This window comes from Prionailurus viverrinus, chromosome A2 (assembly GCF_022837055.1).
Source record: "Prionailurus viverrinus isolate Anna chromosome A2, UM_Priviv_1.0, whole genome shotgun sequence".
Taxonomy (NCBI): domain Eukaryota; kingdom Metazoa; phylum Chordata; class Mammalia; order Carnivora; family Felidae; genus Prionailurus; species Prionailurus viverrinus.
The window spans coordinates 145,863,273-145,882,239 of NC_062562.1; the positions used below are offsets into that span (position 1 = coordinate 145,863,273).

The 18,967-nt window shown below is 39.5% G+C and overlaps 1 protein-coding gene across 2 annotated transcripts in view; it reads right to left on the minus strand.

The window, feature by feature from the left end:
• The window catches only part of TNPO3 (transportin 3), a 78,188-nt gene extending 60,764 nt beyond the window's left edge, over positions 1 to 17,424 (minus strand). The window contains exons 1-2 of one of the 2 annotated variants that reach the window (XM_047840744.1): positions 16,946 to 17,424; positions 5,430 to 5,590 (exon numbers count right to left, since the gene is read on the minus strand). Coding sequence is in view for 1 of the 2 variants with exons in the window: in XM_047840736.1 (XP_047696692.1) it covers positions 16,946 to 17,065 (120 nt within the window). In the remaining variant the exon portion in view is untranslated. The remainder of the gene's footprint in view (positions 1 to 5,429; positions 5,591 to 16,945) is intronic. The other variant, XM_047840736.1, reaches the window with a different exon arrangement.
• Between the last annotated feature and the right edge of the window lie 1,543 nt (positions 17,425 to 18,967).

Sequence of the window (18,967 nt, forward strand, 5' to 3'; positions counted from 1 at the left end):
CATGTCAAGTGGAAAACATCATTTATGATCTGTTAAACTTTTCATAAACAACATATCCACTATCAAATAAAAGCAAAACTAGTAATAACAACAAAAGAAAAAGAAACAGACAATAGAAAATAACATATCTAGATGGACTAAAACAACTAGGATGCCTTAAACGAAGTGGTAAAATTTAATATCACCAATAATGGAACAAACAGATTTTATGCTACTCCTGATGTGATTCACTGAAAACAATAAATTATCATCCATGTAGTATTCCTCCAAAAATTGTTTCACCTGAATGCAACCAGGAGAAAATGATGACACAAACCCAAATAGCAGGGCACATTAAAACCAAAGACAAAATGAGCCTGGATTGGTTTTTTAATGCCATTATCATAAGACAAACAAAAATACCCCAAAGAACTAAAAAGAACAACCACAAGCAATGCATTTTCCTTGAATGAATCCTAGATTAGAAAAATAAACACTTTACAACTACCCTACGACCCAGCAATTGCACTACTAGGCATTTATCCAAGGGATACAGGTGTGCTGTTTCGAAGGGACACATGTACCTCCATGTTTACAGCAGCACTATCAACAGTAGCCAAAGTATGGAAAGAGCCCAAATGTCCATCGATGGATGAATGGATAAAGATGTGGTGTATATATACAATGGAGTAATACTCGGCAATCAAAAAGGATGAAATCTTGCTATTTGCAACTATGTGGATGGAATTGGAGGGTATTATGCTAAGGGAAATTAGTCAGAGAAAGACAAAAATCATATGACTAATTTCCCTTAGCATAATTATATAACTAAGGAATCTATTCCTAAAATTATTGTTGCACTATATGTTAACTAATCTGGATATAAACTTTAAAAAATAAAAAAAATAGGGGCGCCTGGGTGGCGCAGTCGGTTAAGCGTCCGACTTCAGCCAGGTCACGATCTCACAGTCAGTGAGTTCGAGCCCCGCGTCAGGCTCTGGGCTGATGGCTGGGAGCCTGGAGCCTGTTTCCGATTCTGTGTCTCCCTCTCTCTCTGCCCCTCCCCCGTTCATGCTCTGTCTCTCTCTCTCTGTCCCAAAAATAAATAAAAAACGTTGAAAAAAATTAAAAAAAAATAAAAATAAATAAATAAATAAAATTAAAAAAAAGAAAGAAAAAGAAACACTTTAAAAGCAACTGGGAAATTTTAATATAGACTATGTATTAGATAATACCATTATATCAAAGTTAAATTTCTAGAGCGTAACAATGGTTTTAGTTTAGTTTAGAAAAATGTCCTTGTTCTGACAAGATAAATGTCACTGTTTAGGGGAACGGCATTATAAGGTCTTCAATTTACTTATGAAAGATTAAAAAGATACATACACAGAAGGACAGAGAGAAGCAAATGGAGCACTGTCAAATTGAGGAAAAGGGTTTATCCGTGTTCACTGTACAATTCTTTCAAGTTATGAACTTGTCAAAATAAATAGTTTGGGGGGATGCCTGGGTGGCTCAGTCAGTTAAGTGTTGGAGTTCAACTCAGGTTATAATCTCATAGTTCACAAGTTTGAGTCCCGCCCCGGGCTCTGTGCTCTCAGCTGACAGCTCAGAGCCTGGAGCCTGCTTCTGTGTCTTGCTCTCTCTCTACCCCTCCCCAGATCTCACTCTCTCGCTCTCTCTCAAAATTAAAAAACCATTTAAAGGGGCGCCTGGGTGGCGCAGTCGGTTAAGCGTCCGACTTCAGCCAGGTCACGATATCGCGGTCCGTGAGTTCGAGCCCCGCGTCAGGCTCTGGGCTGATGGCTCGGAGCCTGGAGCCTGTTTCCTGGAGCCTGTTTCCGATTCTGTGTCTCCCTCTCTCTCTGCCCCTCCCCCGTTCATGCTCTGTCTCTCTCTGTCCCAAAAATAAATAAAAACGTTAAAAAAAAAATTAAAAAATTAAAAAAATAATAAAAATAAAAAACCATTTAAAAAATTAAAAATAAATCGTTTGAAAAAAATTAAGTAGCTAATTAATATACTCAAGGAATTAGAAGCCAAATTGGAAAATTTCCATTAAGAAATGAAATCTATAAAAAATAATCAAATAGGGGAGCCTAGGTGGCTCAGTCAGTTACGCTTCCAACTTCGGCTCAGGTCATGAGCTCACGGTTTATGAGTTTGAGCCCCAGGTAGGGCTCTGTGCTGATGGCTGAGAGCCTGGAGCTGCTTTGGATTCTGTCTCCCTCTCTCTCTGCCCCTCCCCTGCTCTCTCTCTCTCTCTCTCTCAAAAATAAATAAACATAAAAAAAAAAAGAAATTCTAAAACTGAAAAATACAGTAACCAAAACTAAAAACCAAATGGAAGGGTTAAAAAAGCAATCAGAGAACTGAAGAAAAGATTACTATGCTAGAAATAGATCAAGAGAAAATAACGAGACGGAAGCACAAAGTCAAAAAAGATGAACAGTAAAAAATGGGAAGAATCCGAGTGACATGTGGGACACAGTGAAAAAGTTTAACATACATATAATTGAAATCCTAGAAGGAAAAGAAAAAATGGGGCAGAAGTACTAAAGATAATGGCTAAGAAATTTCCAAAGTGACAGAGACACCAACCCACAGACTTAAGAAGCTCTATAAACCCTAATGACAGAAAAACCAGACTTATGTACATCTTAACACTCCTAAAAAGCCAAAGAGGAAAATCTAAAGGGCAGAAAAAAAGATGTATTACCTTTAAAAGAACAATTAGACTGATAACTGACTTATCAACATAAACAATGGGAACCAAGTATCTTCAAAGTACTGAAAGAAAATAACCGCCCATCAGTCATTCTGTACCCAGCAAAAAACTCCAAAATGCAACAAAATTAAGATAAAAGGGGAGCCTGACTGACTCAGTTGGTAAAGCATGTGATTCTTGATCTCCAGGTTGTGAATTTAAGCCTGATGTTGGGCCTATTGCTTAATCGCTTATTTGCTTGCTTCCTTTCTTACTTACTAAATAACTAACTAAAATAAATTAATTTTTTTAAAAAAATAAAGGAGAAGAAGACAGTTTATAACCAAAAGACCCAAAAAGAAGAAACTACTAAAGGGTGTTCTTCATGGAATAGGAAAATAATTCTGGATGTAAACATGGAAATAGAAGAAATGAAAAGTAAGGGGAAAGGTTAAGTAGGAGAGTAAATCTTTATGGACACTGACTATATAAAGCATATCATCTTGTGAGGTTTAAAACATATGAATACAAATACCGGAGAGGAGTTCTATACCCATGTAAGAAGTAGAAAGTCAGAAAGAACACTGCTTTTGTGTTAACAATAAACGAAAGCAAATAAACTACAAAATAACTTTTCTTAAAATGCATCAGAAAGCTGAGATCCCAAGGCAACCAAGTAGACTGAAATCTAAAGACAGACCTCTCCAAGGAGACAGGAGGCAAGCACTGAATCATCTGTGGCAGAACATATGAGGAAAACACTCAGGGCACCAGATAACCAAGTAATAAAAATTCTGCTAAAATTATGAACAAATTGATGAATGCTGAGTATGGGCTAATGTGAACATACAAAATCCCTAGGGCTCACAGGCACAAGGGTCACAACCACCTACAGGCTCCTCTGCACAGACCTCTCCCAGAAACTCAGAACAGACTGGGCAGTAGGGCAAAAGACCGGTGAGAACTCCTTTGGCAGGATGATCCTGGACAGGAACAGCCTTAGCCGCAGAAAAGGCACAAAAAGCTGACTAGACAGACCCTCCCCCTCCCCTACTGAATAAACGCCTCAGACTCCGTAGGGACAGCAAATCCTGTCACCCTCAGGGCACAGGGTAAGACCTATCGCTGATGCAGAACCCTGGAGGTCTCCTACGACTGAAGGAGGGGCAAAAAAATGTATCCTGCACAAGACCTGGCAGATGCAAGGCAGAGACAGACTTCCACAGGTGAGGCCAGGATCACTGAGACAACCCACCACTGAAAAGGGCAGCACTGCAACTGTCTAAGACTATGGTACGCTGGGGCAACAGAGAACATTCCCGTCCCCTGTTCCCCCACACAAATAAACACTGAACACATCACATTCAAACTCCTGAAACACAGAGATAAGGAAGAAACACTGGAGGCAGAAATCCATTTACATTGGCTCTGTAACAGCTCAACTGTAGAACTTTGTACTGTAATTACTTAGGCCACCGTTCATCTTTTCTAATAGGCTGTAAGCTCTTCAAAGGTAAAGACCTTAACTGTATCTACATCTCTCAGAATCCTCTGGCCCTAAGAGGTACTTTAAATAAAGTATGTATTAAATTTTTAAATATAAAGTGAAATGACACAACACCATCATCTCCTAAGTCCTTAACACCTCTTTGTTTTCCCAAATGAAAAAGCCCATCCTTTTACTAGGTAGCTAGATACTTACTGGATTGGCAGTCAGCTCAGCTCTAAGAACAGAACCCAAAATGTTTAGAAAGAAAGAGCAACAGAGAACAAGCAAATCAGTTCTTTACAGATAAAGAAAACAAAGACCCTGAGAGGATGAGATGTTTTTCATTCAGAATCTTCACTTGTAGAACTTCACTTGCCTTTCCCAGATGGAGCCTTGGTTTTGTTTTGTTTTAAACATATATTTTGTTTTAGCAATGAAAAGAAGGTCAATAATTTCCTAGCTAAAATCTGAAGACCTAGAGTTTTCAGAAAAACGTCAGTGAAGAGAACCTTAAAATCTCCCTAAAATGGGAGTCTTCTGGAATGAGTGTACTTTAAAATATTACCAGTATTTCTGAAATAGGAAAAAAGAGAACAGTATTAAAGCAACTAAATCAAACATAAAACTTATATCTTTTCATGCTCATTATGTAATTATCTTGGGTTTTTTTGGTGTGTTTTAACTAAAATATAGATGGCAGCTATATGAATTTCCTAGGACACTTCTATGAGAAACTGGTCTTCGAAAAATTCCCAAATTGCTCTTTGTGCAAATACATCTGGTAGAACCAAAGCAAAAGAGCTGTCTTCTCATTTCAACCACTCTTATCGCCAAGCTGCTTCACCCACTGGTCAAACGTGCCTCTCTTTTCAACTATTTGTCTTTTGGAATAAGAATAAAATACAAGAGTGACCTCTAAAGAAACCTGGCAAACTACTAAGTAAACTATCAATGAAAAATTACCTGGGATGATACTGTCAGTACTATAGATTAAGGGGTCATAATTTATCACTTTCTTTTGAATTCTAGGTGTTTCAGCATTGTTGGCATCCCCAAACAAGTAATCTTGTTTTGGTCACTGAATCATAAAGAAAGTGCATCTAAATCCTGATATCCTAGACACTATAGTGCACTGCTCATTGTACTTCCCCTCTGCTAAGGCTGAAGAAGGAAGAGAAGGAAGGAAGGAAGGAAGGAAGGAAGGAAGGAAGGAAGGAAAAGGGATTCTTGACAAGGAGAGAATAAAGCACTTACACTTCATGGGACTTTCTAGCCACAGATGCCAGGTGCTACCCACTGAAATCCAGGCTTGGACTAAGCTCCACATTTCTGAAAGGACCATCTCAACCGAAGCCTGGGGCTCAGAGTCAGCAGGAGGAAGCTGCAGCTCCCACCAGCAGCACATTTCAAAGAGGCTGCAACAAGAGAACATTTTCCATTTAAGCATCTAATTCCAATCTTCCATTTCACATAGCAGTAGCAGAACAGGCCTGTGTATCAGTCTTTTCAAAGATATTTCCATGACTATGTGATGAATATGAATGAAGCAGGCTATGGCCTAGCAATCCTTTCACTAACATACTCTAAGTCTTTCTTTCATTACGCTTCACAGCAGTACCTAATAGTACTTGCCCTTTCCTTTCTTTAATGATGCTCTGTTGCTCCAAGACTCACTTCTATACCAACAGTTCTAAAACTGCCGAGAATCCACCTAAACCACTGAGCTGGCGGGCGGTCAACAATGCAAGCACACACCCAGATGGAAGCCTAAGGATTCCTCAGCTGCCAAGAATTAGAAGTGGATTAGAGCTGCTAGTTAATCCTACAAAAAAAACTCCTCAAATTAAGCAGAATTACTTAAAATACTTCACTGAGGACAGAAGAGCCCTGGCAAATGGAAAATCAAATTCTGTAAATACAAATATTTCAGTGAAATTTGAAAAGTAACATAAAAGTGTCAGGTTGCTGTACTTTTTTAAGCATTTCAATTAGTGAATAATATATTTATTAAATAAAGACTTTTAAAGATTTACAGTATAGTGAGGGAGGGGGAGACTAAGAGTAGAGTGAAAAGAACAAAACAAAAACAAAAAAACCTATCAAAGAACACATTTTAAGCACATGTCCTATAGCAATGTGGCATAGAGCTAGAAAACCAGAATTTCCCAGATCAAGAAAAAAAAAAAAAAATCATTCTCATGAGACAGGTAAAAAAAAGAATAAGTCTAATTTACCTGAAACAGAGAAAAAAACTTTTTAACTTGGTCAACTATCTTAAGTTTTTGTACCTAATCTTTTATGAGAATTTTACAAATTTAGGACAAATTGCTGGGTCTGTCACAAGATACCTTCTGATGGTTTTCTAAGACAGCAGGGAAAGAAAATGGTTTGAAGGGGGTATTATGAAAAACACAAACTATGGGCTAAAAAGATTACTACCTAAAAATTATATTTTTCAAAATAACTTGTTTTGTAAGACGGCCTGAAATGCAAAACCCGTGATGAAATGAACTTAGCTAATACCTTCATCACAGCAGTGATGAGTACACAACCCCCAGCTCCAAAAGGAGTGTAAATGAAAAATAGTCATATAAAGCCCCTAGCAAGCTCCCAGACCCACAGAATACTCTTGTGTGCATAAATAACTTTTCTAGAAGCAAAAAGGCTCATTTAGAGACAAAGTCAGCCAACTTACATTTTGACGGCCATCTCTATAATGACTGAGTAAATAATTAAAAGAGAGATATTATTTCTCTTATGGGAGGGAAGAGATTCCAAGCTAAAAATAATTCTTTAAAAGATCATAAGCAAAAAACAACAAAAACAAACGAACAAAAACATAAGCTATTCAAATTCCGTAAGAAATACCCACTTTTAAGTCAGCTTTTAGACTAGCACCCATATGCACTGTTCCATCTTGATTTCAATGAAAGGAATCCGTAAGATCAAATGACAAGACTGCACCCTGTGGTCTCCTCCATTTCGGATGATATCCCCGTGTTTCTGGGACAAGCATTTTCAAACAATCCTCAGTCATAATAAACTCTGCCAAATGAAACTTGGCTCAAATTTGTGCTACTGTGGCTGTCAGTCATGTATAATATGGTACTGAGAAATCTTGCCGAGATGTTTTCATGACAAGAGTAAAAAAATCCCTATCCAACTTTAAAATCCTTAATAACCTATGTATGTGAAATTTAACCTCAAGAAGGGCCCTGAAAAAAGATAAATCTGGATCCATAAAATCACCTTGGGTTGGGAGTGACCGAAGTATGCATTGGTAATCACCTTGCTGTGGGCCTTACTAATTATACCAGGCAGCCCTACATTAAAAGTAGAAAATGCCAAGCTTGAAACCATTTGAAGCAAAGCCGATGTCAGTACTTCCTGAAAGCCAAAAATAGAAAAAGTGTATTTCCTTTCATCACTGGTCCCTACTGCTGCCCATCTGAACAAGTTTTATAACAACTCATCTAAACCAGAAGAATGAGAATATCATCAGACATATTAAGCATATATGTTAACAACGTGCTTAAGATTCAACTTTTTCAAACTTATAGGAATATGAAATGTCTAGCTTAAAGTACTGTTTAAAAAAAATGCACTGGAGTGTTAAAAAACTCTGAATCCTTATATAAAAAACATGTATATTTTCAGGTCTCATTCCAAGTATATTCTTCTGTTTGGGGGCTACTTAAATAGGATTATACTATGGCTGAGACAAAATACAAGGAAACGATGAACACAGAGGAAAAACTGAAAAGAAATGGGCTATGGGCCTGAGGAAAAAAAATAGGTAAAAAAACAATGTAAACTCCATTAACAGAAAATTTCTCACCAAAGGAAAATAATATATGTTTCATAATATTGTCATTTTAGAAACTCTACAAGAAAGGAAAATTAAGCCAGTATTTTTAAGTGACTTTTCTCTTTTTTTATGTTTATTTATTATTTTTGAGAGAGAGAGCACGAGTGAGGGAGGGGCAGAAAGAGAGGGGAGACACAGAATCTGAAGCAGGCTCCAGGCTCTGACTTGTCAGCACAGAGCCTGACGAGGCGCGGGGCTCAAACCCACAAACCTCAAGATCGTGACCCGAGCCGAAGTCCGACGCTTGACTGAGCCACCCAGGTGCCCCTAAGTCAGTATTTTTAAGGAGTTCTGCACGTCAAACACTACAAAATTATCCCCTTTAGCCACACTATGAATTTCCAATTAAAGACAAATAAAGCTTCTGAGACTTCACTTGTACAGCAGTAAAACACTCTGGTAGTATTTCAGTACCTGAGTGCAAGCTAGAAAAATACAGGAGTGATAATCTGAGCAATCTCAACTTCCTATGAATTAAATGCTTATAAATTCAACAGAGCTTAAAATTCTATAAAATCTGGAAAACAGTATGGCGGTTCCTCAAAAACAAACAAACAAACAAACAAACAAACCAACCCACTCGCAATAGCCAAAAGGTGGAAGCAACCCAGTTTTCATGGATAGATAAGTGGATAAACAAAATGTGGTACATACGTTATTATATAGTCTTAAAAGAGGATGATACATTATTATACAAACTTAAAAGAGGATGAAATTCTGACACATGATACACCACGGATGAACTCTGAGGAGACTATGCTAAGTGAGTAAGTCAGTCACAAAAGTTCAAATACTGTATGATTCCATTCATATGAAGTACCTAGAGTAGTGAAATTCAGAGACAGAAAGCAGGTTGCTAGAAGCTAGGGGTGGAGGGAGGGGAAAATTGGCAGTTAACTTTAATAACCAGAGTTTCAGTTTTACAAGAGGAAAAAGTCTAGAGATGGATGTTGGTGATGGATGCACAACATTAATATACTTAAACCCACTGAACTGTACACTTTAAAATGGTTAAACGGTAGGGGCGCCTGGGTGGGTCAGTCGGTTGGGCGTCCGACTTCGGTTTAGGTCATGATCTCACAGCTTGTGAGTTCAAGCCGCACATCGGGCTCTGGGCTGACGGCTCAGAGCCTGGAGCCTGCTTTGGATTCTGTGTCTCCCTCTCTCTCTCTCTGCTCCTCCCCCATTCATGCCCTGTCTCTCTCAAAAATAAATAAATGTCAAAAAAAATTTTTTAATAGATAAATAAAATGGTTAAACAGTGGATCTTATGTTACATATATTTCACTGCAATTTGAAAAAAGGAATGAAACTCTGACACAACCTACAACCAGAACAAACATTAAAGATATTATGTGAAGTGAAATAAACAAAACACAAAGTACAACAGTGTAAGATTCTACTTATATAAGGTACCTGAAATACTCGAATTCATGAAGACAAAAAGAATGGTGTTGCCAGGGGCTGCAGTTAAGAGGGAATGGAGAATCACAGTTTATAGATAGAGTTTTAGTCTAGGAAGATGAAAAGTTCTAGAGATGGGTGGTGGTAACAGCTGTACAACAGGAAAGTACTTAATGCCACCAAACTTTACACTTAAAAATGGTTATTTATGCTATGAATATTTTACAATAAAAAAAATCTATACCATCTATTTTCCATTTCCCTTATAAACATCAGTGCAAACAACATGAAAAAAAATGCTGAAGGAATATCTGGAAAGCTTTGGAAGAAACCTGTGTTATAATTAGAATATACAGCACTGCCCTGATAATTTTACATCCTGAATCACACCACCAACTCTAGTGCAAGGCCTGGGAAGACAAAAATTAAACTAATCCAAACATGGACGAATGCCACCAGATAACAGACTACCATGCCAACATAAATACCATCACAAATGCTCATTCACAGGCTCCAGTACACCAAAGACATGAAATGTCTATATCTGCAAGGTCCAAGACTTGGAATGTGGCAAATAAGGAACTGATCTAACTTTTATTTAATTTTAAATAGCCATAATAGCCATCTGGCTAATGGCTACCATATTAGATGACACAGCCAGATTGGTCAACTCTGGAATAAAGGTCTCTAGTTTTTATCATTTATGTTTTTCTAGTTTCCAGCAAGGCAAGGCAGAGAGTAGTCCTATGTTCATTGAATTAACTGATCCATAGAATTTGTAGATGAACATTTTCTCTTTTCTAGAAGGTTTTTCTTTCAAAAGCATGTTACAAGAGTCACTTAATTGGAGGATGAGAACAAAAGCATTAAAAAAAACCCCAGATTTTTAGATGTCAGCTCAATAACTGCAACTGCTAAAAGGAAAACCAAAACACTGGTTTTTTGAACTAGGCTAAACAATCAACAAATTCCAAAAACGAAAATTAAGAAATTTGAAACTGAAATTCCACGAACCCTGACTTTCCTGATATGATATGTAGAAGAAAATTCCCAAGGATATGTGATAAACCAAACATGACAATGTCAACATAGTCCATCAGAGCATGATTTGACTTATGCTTTTTATGATTTTGTCATTCCTTTTCAGTTTCCAGACTAAAATTTTTGAGGTAACCTCTGACCCACAGATTGTATTTGTAAAAGTAGTCTACAATCTAAATTACAAACTTAAAACAAATGCATAGCATCATTCATTAGCCATATAAAGAGATGGTCTTTCCTTCCATTGCTTTCTACACTGTCTACTGATTTGGGTTACCAGAGGTAAACAAAGTGTTCAGAACAGTTCACTGGTAAGATAGGCTTCCTTTAAAATCTGTCTCAAAATAACCTTTTTAAAAATACACTGGAGGGGCACCTGGGTGGCTCAGTTGGTTGAGCGTCCCACTCTTGATTTTGGCTCAGGTCATGACCTCTCAGTTCATGAGATCGAGCCCCACAACAGGCTCTGCACTGACAGCCTGGAGCCTGCTCTAGATTCTCTCTCTGCCACTCCTGTCCCGACCACACTCTCTCTCCAAATAAATATTTAAGAAATAAATAACAATTAATAAGTGAGGGTGATACAAATTTATCTCACAAAGATAAATTTGTTTTTTAAATAAAGGATGAAAAGACTGAAAGCAGAGCATCATAGGACACTGAATAATAATGTTTATTTTCAATTACCCATAGGTATGGTAGAGAGGCAGCAAAAATAAATGAAATTCATAAAGACAAATTTCAGATATCCAACTATCCCTTTGGAGATGCCTACAAGCAGCTATTCATTCAACACACATTTTTAAGAATCTGTCAGTCATCTTGATCACTGCTTACTTAATAACCATTAAGTTATTCCCTCAACTGGGGCGCCTGAGTGGCTCAGTCGGTTAAGCTTCCGACTTCGGCTCATGACCTCACACTCCATGAGTTCGAGCCCCACATCTGGCTCTGTGCTGACAGCTCAGAGCCTGGAGCCTGCTTCGGATTCTGTGTTTCCTTCTCTCTCTGCCCCTCCCCTACTCACACTCTCTCTCTGTCTCTCAAAAATGAGTAAACATTTGGGGCACCTGGATGGCTCAGTCGGTTAAGCATCTGACCTCAGCTCAGATCTCACGGTTCTTAAGTTCGAGCCCCATGTCAGGCTCTGTGCTGACAGCTCAGAGCCTGGAGCCTGCTTCATTCAGATTCTGTCTCCCTCTCAGTCTGACCCTCCCCAACTAATGCTCTTTCTCTCTCTCAAATAAATAAATAAAATAAAATAAACATTTAAAAAAAATTTTTAATGAATAAATGTTAAAAAAAAGTTATTTCCTCAACTGTATCATATAAACAATTCTACAGTCTAGCAGGGAGAAGAAAACAGATTTCCAAAAGGTAAAGAAAATTATACAGATTATAAATGTAATTAGATAAAGTGCTCTAGGTGCTCAGTGGAGGCAGAAATGATTTCCAGTTGAAGAGAATCAACTAAGACTTCAAGGAAAATCGGGCACCTGGGTGGCTCAGTCAGGTAAGTGTCTGACTGTTGATTTTGGTTGAGGTCTTGATCTCAGGGTCATGAGATCAAGCTCCGTGTTGGGCTCCACACTGAGCAAAGAGCCTTGCTCAAAATTCTCTCTCCCCCTGGCCCTCCCCTATGCATGCGGGTGCATGTTCTCTGTCCCTCAAAAAAATAAAAGGTGGGGAGACACCTGGGTGACTCAGTCGATTAAGTGTCCAATGCTTGGTTTCGGCTCAGGTCCTGATCTCATGATTCCTGAGTTCAAGCCCCCACATCGGGCTCTGCGCGGACAGTGTGCCTCCCCACACGCTCCACCCTCTCTCAAAATAAACTTAAAAAAAACAAAAACAAAAACTTAAAAAAAAAAAAAAAAGACTTCAAGGAGAAAGAATTTAGGCTGGGGTTTGAAAAGATAGGTTAGTTTCTTCATTTGAAGACAAGATTGCAAGGGTGCCAGGCTGGCTCGGTTGGTAGAGCATGCGACTCTTGATTTTGGAGTTGTAAATTCAAGCCCCATCATGGGTGTGGACATTACTTAAAAAAAAAAAAATAATAAAATCTTAATAAGTAAAATAAAATAAGACAAGATTGGGAAAGAGTAACAGCATAGACGTAGTAAAAGAATCAAAGAAATCACAAAATTGGACAAAGGTAGCATTCTCTACCACCACCCCCTCAAAACCATTTGCTTACTATTGGAAATATTACAGCTGTATGAATGCTGATGGGAAGGGCCCAGTAAAGAGGGAGTCTGAACGAAGATGCAAGTGAGAGGGTAACCAAAAGATCAAGGTTCCTAAGAATTCAGAAAATGAGATGCAGAGCACCTAGAGCTGGCAGGAAAAGGGAGAAGCAGTTGATTACAACTATGCTAAAGTTTTACCAAAAATGAGAAGTGAAGAATTGCTATTATAGTATATTTAAGAAAATGACTAGAATGATAGACCCTGTAATCCAAATTAGATAGAAGTAAAGACAAGACCTAATAAAGAAAAAGTAGGAGCCAGTCAACTGATTAAGGTTTTGATGAAATTCAAGAACTAATGCAGGGATTTGTTTAACATTATTAAGTTGACTGAACACATCTGTTTGCCCATAGGTCCGTTCCAAAAATCCATTAAAATCAGTGTAAACGGATTATTTTAAAGAGGGTGGGGGTAATGCTACAAGGACAAAAATGGATTTGTCCATTGATTGTTAATCAATCATTTGATTGATGAACAAAACAAAACTAGAAAGCTAATGGAGGAGTTAATTGTCTTAGCAGGTCTGAAAAAGTTGAAACTTTTTCAGAGGAAGGACAGGATGAAAATGGGGAAGCCAAGGGGCAAAATGATTCATGTTGCAAAATCCTAATCAGGCTCAGGAATTACAAGTACCAGGCACATCTGAAGGCAGATGCACAGGTGGAACAAAAAACAAAGTGGGTTCAAAATCTGCATAAGCAGTTAGACCAAGATTTTCTCCCTAACACAGTGGCAAGGCTACTATGCTCCCACCATCACAGAAGACTCAAGAGTTACTTTGCAAAGACTGACGCAGAGGGACTCTGGACTCTTAGTAGACTCACCTAAGGACAGGAATATCACACTGAAAACCAGTTAAATTAAAGTCAACATACTTAGTGGTAAGATCCATCCCTGGCTCATTCTCCCACCTGCCACCAGCAGCCTCATTTATATCCAGAGGCTTGATCTCAGGATAAAAGTGGTCCAAGAAAAAAGACCAATAGAAATACAACAAGAAAGAAGGCGTGAAGGTTCTCAATTACCCATCAAATGAGGGAGTATTCCAAGAAAAGATCATGGGATCCAGGATTCAGTGCATCCATCCAACACAAGAAAGAGAAGGGAATTCCCTAGGAGTGTTAAAGAGATCCCAAGACAATAATTATGCAACAGACTTGGAGAACAACAAGGCCAGATTGGAGGAGAGAGATAGAGAGCTCTCAGAAGAGGTTTCCTTCCACTAAAAAAGGAAACAGATTACCAATTTGAACATACTAAGAGGATATTTACATACTAACATAGAATTTGGGACGAATTATTGCAGATACACAGAAAATGAAGCAAATGTGAAAGAAAGAAAAGGTAAGGACTATCACCAGGAGGAAAAAAAAAAAGTTGCACAAAGAGAGAAACGTTACCACAGTACATATGCTACGTGGTGCACAATGTGTATTTATTTAACCAAAACTATGTTAGATACAATGGAAGAGAAAGTAGAGGGAGCCCAAATCCTCATCTTTCATAGAGGAAAGTCTACACATAACTTCTCTTTTACATCCTAGGCCTTTTTCTTGTAAAGTTTCCATTTTATAACTTTTTAAAGTTTTAAAAATTTTTAAATTTTAAGTTTTAAAAATATAGATTTCAAAAAATAAAATTATATGAGATTACTTAAATCCTTAAGCCAACAAACTGGAAGAGTGGGTTGTGATCAGAGCAAATGTCTGAGTTAGTGATGTGGGGGGACTGGTGACTTTTTTTTTCTTTTACATGTTAAGTTCTACATACGACATAGGTCTTGAACTCACCATCCCAAGATCAAGAGCCACATGCTCTACCAATGGAATCAGCCAGGGACTCAGGGTGGTAACTTTTAAATAATGACAAGATCCAGGGTTTGACTGTGTGACCATGTGGCTGAGTTAGTGACTTGAGAGGTTGGTGACTTCTTAGTAATGACAAGATCCAAGATGTGACAATATGACCACATGGTTGAGAAAAAGAGGTAAAGGAATTAAGGAGCTAAAATGTTAGCTGTGTTGTGAATCCAGATGCCTAAAAAATGATACTGTGGGACTGTGCTAGACGTTTTCCAGTTCTATTCTTCTACCCTCGCCTACCATGCTTTTTGCCTCGGTATGCTGATCTCTATGGACTGTATCAACAGGTTCTTGCGTCCCCTAACTTCTGGTTGGGTTTGCCCAAAGAAGAATCCCAGGAGGTTAGGAGAATAAGGTCAAGACATTTATTCCTCCAGCCCCCTCCCTGAAAAAATCACCTCATGATGGTTGTGTCCCTTCAACTGCCATTCCTCTCAAGGCAGCCAACTCCATAGTTTCCTTAATAGTTCAAGTAACCACTCTTCTACTCTTTCTGGCCTAGAGATGTTAACAATTTGGCAACAGGTTACTACACTATTGCCACATTATACCAACATCTTTGGAAACAATACTTTTATAAAATAAACCCTTTTTGAATTACTCCATTTCAAGCTTGCCATCTTTTCCAGTTGGGGCCCTTACTGCAAATAGCAATTATGATGATAATGTAAGGTTGTAACAGAGCATAGTGGAAAGTAAGAATAGTGACTACCATTTAAATAATATTTACTAACTTAAAAAAATTTTTTTTTAAATATTTATTTATTTTTGGGAGGCAGAGTGCAAGCAGGGGAGGGACAGAGACAGAGGGAGACACATAATCTAAAGCAGGCTCCAGGCTCCAAGCTGTCAACACAGAGCCCGATGCGGGATCATAACCTGGGCAGAAGTCAGGATGCTTAACAGACTGAGCCACCCAGACGCCCCTAATTACTAACATACTTTAAGCTCTGGGTTCCAAGAGTTTTTCTAAGCTCTTTGTAGATATTAACTCAATCACCACAAATCTATGTGGCAGAGATTTTTGTCTGGATCATTTCCATATACCATCCCCTAGCACAATTTCTAATATAGGGTAAGCACTCATTATTTAAAATACACACAACAATAAGCAGGTTTAGTAGGGAAGAGATGACTTTTGGTATGGCGTATGAGACTTGTGACTCCCCAAAAACTAAACACTAAATAAGACCATATATGAGTGATTTTCTTGTGTAGCCTACAGTGAGTCTAATTCCTTTATCTTCCCATGAGGTTATCCAGAACCTGAGGTCCCAAATTTTTTAATGTAACATTTAAAGCCAAAGTTGAGAAATTTTAAAATACTATGCACCTGAAACCCAGAGGCTCATTTAAGAGGGCAGAGCACCTCTAAGTACCAGTTACAAGTTTTTTAGACAAAGGGAAGAATTTTAAAAATATGCTTGGGAATATAAAATGCAAAAATAAGAAAGGTAGAGTCAGCAAAATCATTAAGTATACATACACTCTCTCTCTAACACAACACACACACACACACAGAAATAAAGCATAAAGCACAGAAAATGTGAATATAAAAATTAGAGGAAGGATAAGACATGTGAATCAAAGAATGCAGAAATAAAGTATAATAGGTTGAAATTAAACCCCTCACTGCATGTTCACACAATCATATGGAATAATCAAGGCAGCTGTGATAAAGAATCTAAAGTCATGGAAAAAACAAGATTAGAGACCAAATATGCAGCAAAATGTGAACTGTAAAGATCTTCTGAAACCAGAATTGATATTTTTTCCCTTCGCATCACATTGCACTCGAAAACACGGCGGAAATTCACGTGTATAAGAATCTAGAAACCTGAGAATTTCGAGAATAATAGACTCAAACTAGAGTGAAAACTCAGCAAGGAACAGTGAGGTGAAAGCTACGACTGAAAGCTACGAAAGAACTGCCAGGTGCAACACTGGTACACCGAGAAGAGACGGATAAAAAAAAGCATCCCTAAGTGGAAGATGGAGAAAGACTGGTATTGGATTCAGTTGAAAGACTAAACGGAAAAGCAGAACTGAAGAAGCATGTAGCGAGCTTAAAACTTAAACAGGACCAAATCGATGCCAAGAGCGAGTACAGGACCTACAAATCAGATTCTACGGGGTGGGGTAAGGGCCAGTCCGCGACCGACCAGCTGCGACTAGTTTCCGAAAAGCGGCGTAAATGTAGCTTCGCAGCCCCACCCCGCGGCAGAGCAGCTCCTCCCTAAGGAGCATCCACGAGGCCAACCGCCCGGCTCAGGCTCCAGTTCGAACCTAGGTCCCACCCCGCCCTTGCCCCGCGGCGCAGAACGGCCTCTCTCTGGGCCCCTCACCGAACGCTGCAGCTCCCCAAGCCAAAACGAGGCGCGCTCCTTTCCGCTAGGATCTGGGTCGTGGTAAAGCGCCTGCACTGCCTGGTACACGAGCTGCAAAGTCGGCTTTGCCCCTTCCATGGTGGTGGCAGTGGTAGCGGCAGCGACGGCTCTGGCGGTTCTCCCGAGGGTTCTCCGGTTGCTCCGCCTTCAGGCTTCCTCACTGTGTCGGCCACGGCCGCTCCCTGACTGGCGCCATCTCCTCTTTGGCCGTTACCAGGGCAGAGGGGTTCCCGTGGAAGTTGCCCCCTCGGAAACAGAGGTTAGATTGTATTCGGGTTCCCGGCCTTTTTTCTTATCCTCCCCCTAGACGCCAGACTTCTAATTTCAGCCGCCGTGCTCGCCTCTTTACCCACCGACTTGTCCTCAAAAGTCTGTCCCGGCGCGACACAAACCACGCAGCATACCTAAGCCGCGTTAACCCGGACCGGAAGCCACAGCACCGATACCTTTGGTACACTTCCGCCTGGTGCAGCACAAACGGCCTCCTTCCCGGCACGCCTCCTCCTGTCTCCCCGCCCCCTCCCGGAAGTGGCCCTGCCAGGCCAGGAGCCGGGAAGCGGCAGTCGGTAGTGGGTGTCTCGATTACTCGCGTACGACTGGAGCAATAGGACCGATGTGTGTTCCATACGTGAGCCGCGCATCCCTGCTTGGCAGCGGATCCGAGGTCTTTCCAACCTCTTTCGGATTTCTCTATACCCGTGGACAAGGCGCCTCAATTCAACTATCCCAGCAATGTCCACCAGACTGGAAGTGCAAAGATGACCAAAGACGGGGTTTCTGTACTGATTCTAGTGGATGAAACAGACACGTAATCAAATAATGTACAAAACTGAAATATGTGCCACATTGAGATGAATCCAAAATGCCTTCAATCCCTGTTCAGCCCCCCTTTCCACTAAGTTCTCACCAAAAAGGATATTTCATTCAATTGCCAGGACGCCGAACTCCAGAGTATTTATTTGCATACATCTTTAGGGTCATTTCCATATAGAATTGAATTTTTGTGTATGCCTCGCTTTCCGAATCAAAAATCAGCGGTGTAACAATTCTCAATTCACAAAAGAAAATAGGATTCTTGGAATCTGTTCTCGGAAGAAATTTTGGACATAAGGTAGCATGTGAAAGGATTTCCCAACATTGCTGCTAGTCCTTTGCAATAATAAATGCCACTATCTGATGAATGCTTACAGTGTGTTAAGCACTGTAGTTAAAATATCTGATTTGATGCTTTTAACAACTATACCAACTAAATCCCCATTTTGTAGGCTAGGTAGGTAATGTACTTTGCCCAAGGTTAACACAGTTCTTAAATGAAAGTCAGGATTTGAATCCAAATCAGTTTCACTACCTCAAAGCCTGTTAAATAATACAATTCCTAGTATCTTGTGAATTAATTTCTGAATTGTTATTGTCAACAGATTAGAACAGAAAACATCATAATGAAAACTGTGTTAATGCACAGAATTGATATAATTTCACACAAAAGAAAAGAAACGATATTAAGGCTACCTAACTCACCCATTCATTAAGAAAAAATTTAAGGACATCTGGATGGCCCTGTGGATTGAGTGCCCCACTCTTGATTTTGGCTCAGATTACGATCCCAGCCCTGTGTCAGTTTCCACACTGAGCATGGAGCCTACTTGAGATCCTCTTCCTCTCCCTTTGCACCTCTCCCCTGCTCATGCTCTCTCTAAAAAAATTTTTAAAAAGAAAAAGAAAAAATTGAATAAGGCCATTTTGGTGTCTGCCCTCATGGAGTTTACAGTCTAATTGCAAAGAAAGACAAGCAATTCAATACAGTTTAAAAGTTCTGGGGGCACCTGGATGGCTCAGTCGGTTAAGCACCAGACTTCAGCTCAGGTCATGATCTCACAGTTCGTGGGTTTGAGCCACGCGTTGGGCTCTGTGCTGACAACTCGGAGCCTGGAGCCTGGAGCCTGCTTCAGATTCTGTGTCTCCCTCTCTCTCTGCCCCTCC